At 40.0% G+C, this 3,296-nt stretch overlaps 1 protein-coding gene across 3 annotated transcripts in view; it reads right to left on the bottom strand.

The window, feature by feature from the left end:
* Ube2k (ubiquitin conjugating enzyme E2 K) overlaps positions 1-3,296 on the bottom strand; it is a 74,281-nt gene that overhangs the window by 3,462 nt on the left and 67,523 nt on the right. For all 3 annotated transcript variants that reach the window (XM_023702796.1, XM_004642643.3, XM_023702795.1), the window contains one exon: positions 2,928-3,027. In XM_023702796.1, the coding sequence (XP_023558564.1) occupies positions 2,928-3,017 (90 nt within the window). In that variant the 5' untranslated portion in view covers positions 3,018-3,027. The remainder of the gene's footprint in view (positions 1-2,927; positions 3,028-3,296) is intronic.

Genomic DNA, 3,296 nt, shown 5'->3' with positions numbered 1-3,296 from the left:
AAAAAAAAAACCAAGTACGCCATGAAAGATACAAAACTATTTGTACACAATTCAAATCACAGAGAAAGCATATACGTAATGCCTTGGAATGCTTTACTGAAATAGGAAATCAAAGCTGAACTGATTATTAAATATGGGATATTATGAACAAAACAGCAGATAAATTTTTGTCAGAGTGACAAACAAAACTAATCAATATAACAAATGTGAACTGCAATACTTTATAAGAAAGTAGTATTATTCTAAATGTTCTCTTATGCCAATAAATCATCTTCCCACAAAAGCAAAAAAAAGAAGAAAGAAAGAAAGAAATCACAGAAAAAGGAGAACAACACAGACACAGGAAAAACTCCAAGAGCTGTGACTCGTTACATACAAAACTAAGATAGTAATGGCATCATATAAAACAGAATGTTCCTCATTCATTTTTAGCAATTTTATGTTGAACTATCAAAAGGAACATTCACCTAAAGCTGTGCAGTTTTCAATATGCTTTTGTGTTCCAAAGTCCAATCCTATTTACTTATTTGTTTTAGTTTACTCATTTGATGGATTTGATTTGTAACCAAGTAATTATGGATTCTCAGGTGGAAACCCATGGAGTCCTTAGCCTACACCAGGCACTGTCCATCCTACAGGGCAGCCTTGTGGTGAGAGGTAGAATATAAAGATCACACAATGACCATGTGAGGAACACTTCTTCAACAATGGAAAAAAGATAAAAGCATTAGCCACACGTGGTGGTGCACCATCTGTACTCCCAGCACTGAGGAGGCAGAGGCAGGATTACTCAAATTGTAGGCTGGGCTACATAGAGAGTTTAAGGACAAGCTGAACTACATAGTGAGACCCTTGTCTAAAAAAAGAAGCAAAAATAAGGAAAACCAAATGGATAATACTACCTACTCAGGAGACTGAGGCAGGACAAGAGGATTCCTGATTCAAGGTCAGCAATCTAGAGAAACTCTGTTTAAAAATAAACAAAAGCTGGGGGCTTTTGGATTAGTTCAGGAGGCTTGCAGATTAGCTCAGTTGCTTAAAAGCACCTGCTTGGGAAACTCAGGTACAGGGGACCAGGGCTCAATCCCCAGCTTCACATGCTGCACCAGACCCACCCTTAAGGCAGCTTGAGCCAGCCAAAAAAAAATCCTTAAGTTTTCTAAAAATAATAATAAAAATAAACCAAAGCCAATCATATCAGTGTAGGCTGATGATCCCAGCAACTCTAGGAAGTCAGGTGGAAGGACTGCATATTAGAGCATCACAGGCCTTTCGGCAAAACTACACAGCCAAATAAAAATACTAAGAAAGGAGCCAGGTGAGATGGCACACTGTAAACCCAGCACTGAGAGAGGCTGAGGCAGAAAGATCACAAGTTGGAGCCCAGCCTGGTCTGACTTGTCCTGATTGTCAGGGTTACCCCTTCTGGAATCTAGGGGTCGTGATGGTGATCAGGAGTGTCCCAAAGGTGCCCTGGGCAGCTGAGGCTTTCAGGGCAGAGAGTGTGGCCCCAAGGCCTCCTTGGCTCAGGTTCCTTGTACAGGCCGAGATAATCAACTAACTGCTTTTTTTTTGAGGGGGGAGGGGCTCGGGGAGGAACCAGGGGTTGAATAAGGCCCTTGTACAAGCGCTTATTCTACTAAGCTATCATCTCCCTGGCCCTCAAATAACGACTGTTAAAGGAAAAAACAATGCAATGTAGAAATTAAGGAACAACTCTGAAGAGAAGAATAATCCTAGCACTCTGGGAGGCTGATGCAAGAGAATGGCAAATTCATGCCTGGAGTGAGCAATTTAGCAAGTTCCTGCTCAAAAATTTTTTGTTTTGTTTCTTGAGACAAGGTCTTGCTCTGTAATTCAGGCTACCTTTGAACTCATTATAGCTCAAGCTGACCTCCAATACACAGCAATCCTGCCTCAGCCTTCCAAGCACTGGAATTATAGACATATGCCATCATACTCAGCACAAAATAAAAATTAAAAAGGGCCAGGCATGGTGGCACATGCCTGTAATCTCAACACTTAAGGTTCAAGATACCTACCTGAACTTTAAGTTAAAGGCCAGCCTGGACTATATAACAGGATCCTGTCACAATCAATCAATCAATCAATCAATCAATCAATCAATCAATCAAAAAAAAAGTTCAGGGGCTGGGGAGATAGCTCAGTAGAATAAGCGCTTGCGTGGCAAGTGCAAGGGCCTGAGTTCCATCCCCAGTTCTGAAAAAATAAAAGTTCAGAAAGGCTTGGGAACACTGCTCAGTGCAAAGGCCCCAGTACCACACGATGGGGGTGGGGGTACTCAGTAAAACAATGATTCCTCACTAAAACAATGGCTTAAGAGAACAGGCTGGCAGAATATTTCCTAAGGGGACTAACAATCCTTAATTTAAACCTTACAATGTCACTGCTGTTGGCAAGCAAATTCTGGGTATGGCGATGTTTTAAACATTATTTACAAAACAAGACAGCTGGGCTGTAATTTGTTAATCTTTTGTCTTTGACTGATCAAAGACAATCAAAACTGAAAAATATTATGTTTGGCAAATCAGAAAGTCACTTTAATGTTACTCTGTCACATCAAGATCAAGGCTGATAGGAGGGATAGGAGAAGGATACACACATTATAGTGTGCAGTAAAATGCTAATCAAGAGTGCTAGACACGAGGTACGTGCATGTACACTGTCATTCTTGACTGTGTGCATTTGGAAACTCATATACTAGGAAAAAGACCATGAATGCAATTAAATCTACTACGTTTAAAATCCAAAGCGAAAATTTTCATTATTACACCTGACAAAATAATCATATTGCAAGAAGAAAGCCACTTCCAAATTTAGTTTCAGAATAGGATGCTCCTGTTAACATAGTACTACTAAATGGAGACACCTAGAGGTAAGAACTCTTTCAAAAACAGTCACCTTACCTGATTTGCTACTACTGCATCTTGTGGATCGTCCGGTTCTGCAGCTGCCAATAGTGCTTGCAACGACAATAATACTGTGCGGAGAGTCATTGCTGCTGCCCTAAATTATAAAATAGGAAAATATCTCACTTAAAAATACCTCTGAATGGCAAAAGCAAAGAGGATGTTTTCTGGATAAAATAAAAATTTACCAAAACTTTCCTTTTGTTCTCTATACTACCTCCCGTTAATAGCGATTAAATTCTAGACAATGCATATACCAGCCAAAAATCCTAACAATGAGCTATATCCCAGCCCATAAAATGAAACTATTTTCTCTCTCTCTCTCTCTCTCTCTCTCTCTCTCTCTCTCTCTCTCTCTCTCTCTCT

Source organism: Octodon degus, unplaced genomic scaffold (assembly GCF_000260255.1).
Source record: "Octodon degus isolate 3935 unplaced genomic scaffold, OctDeg1.0 scaffold00158, whole genome shotgun sequence".
Taxonomy (NCBI): domain Eukaryota; kingdom Metazoa; phylum Chordata; class Mammalia; order Rodentia; family Octodontidae; genus Octodon; species Octodon degus.
This window is presented reverse-complemented; position numbering and strand designations above follow the sequence as displayed.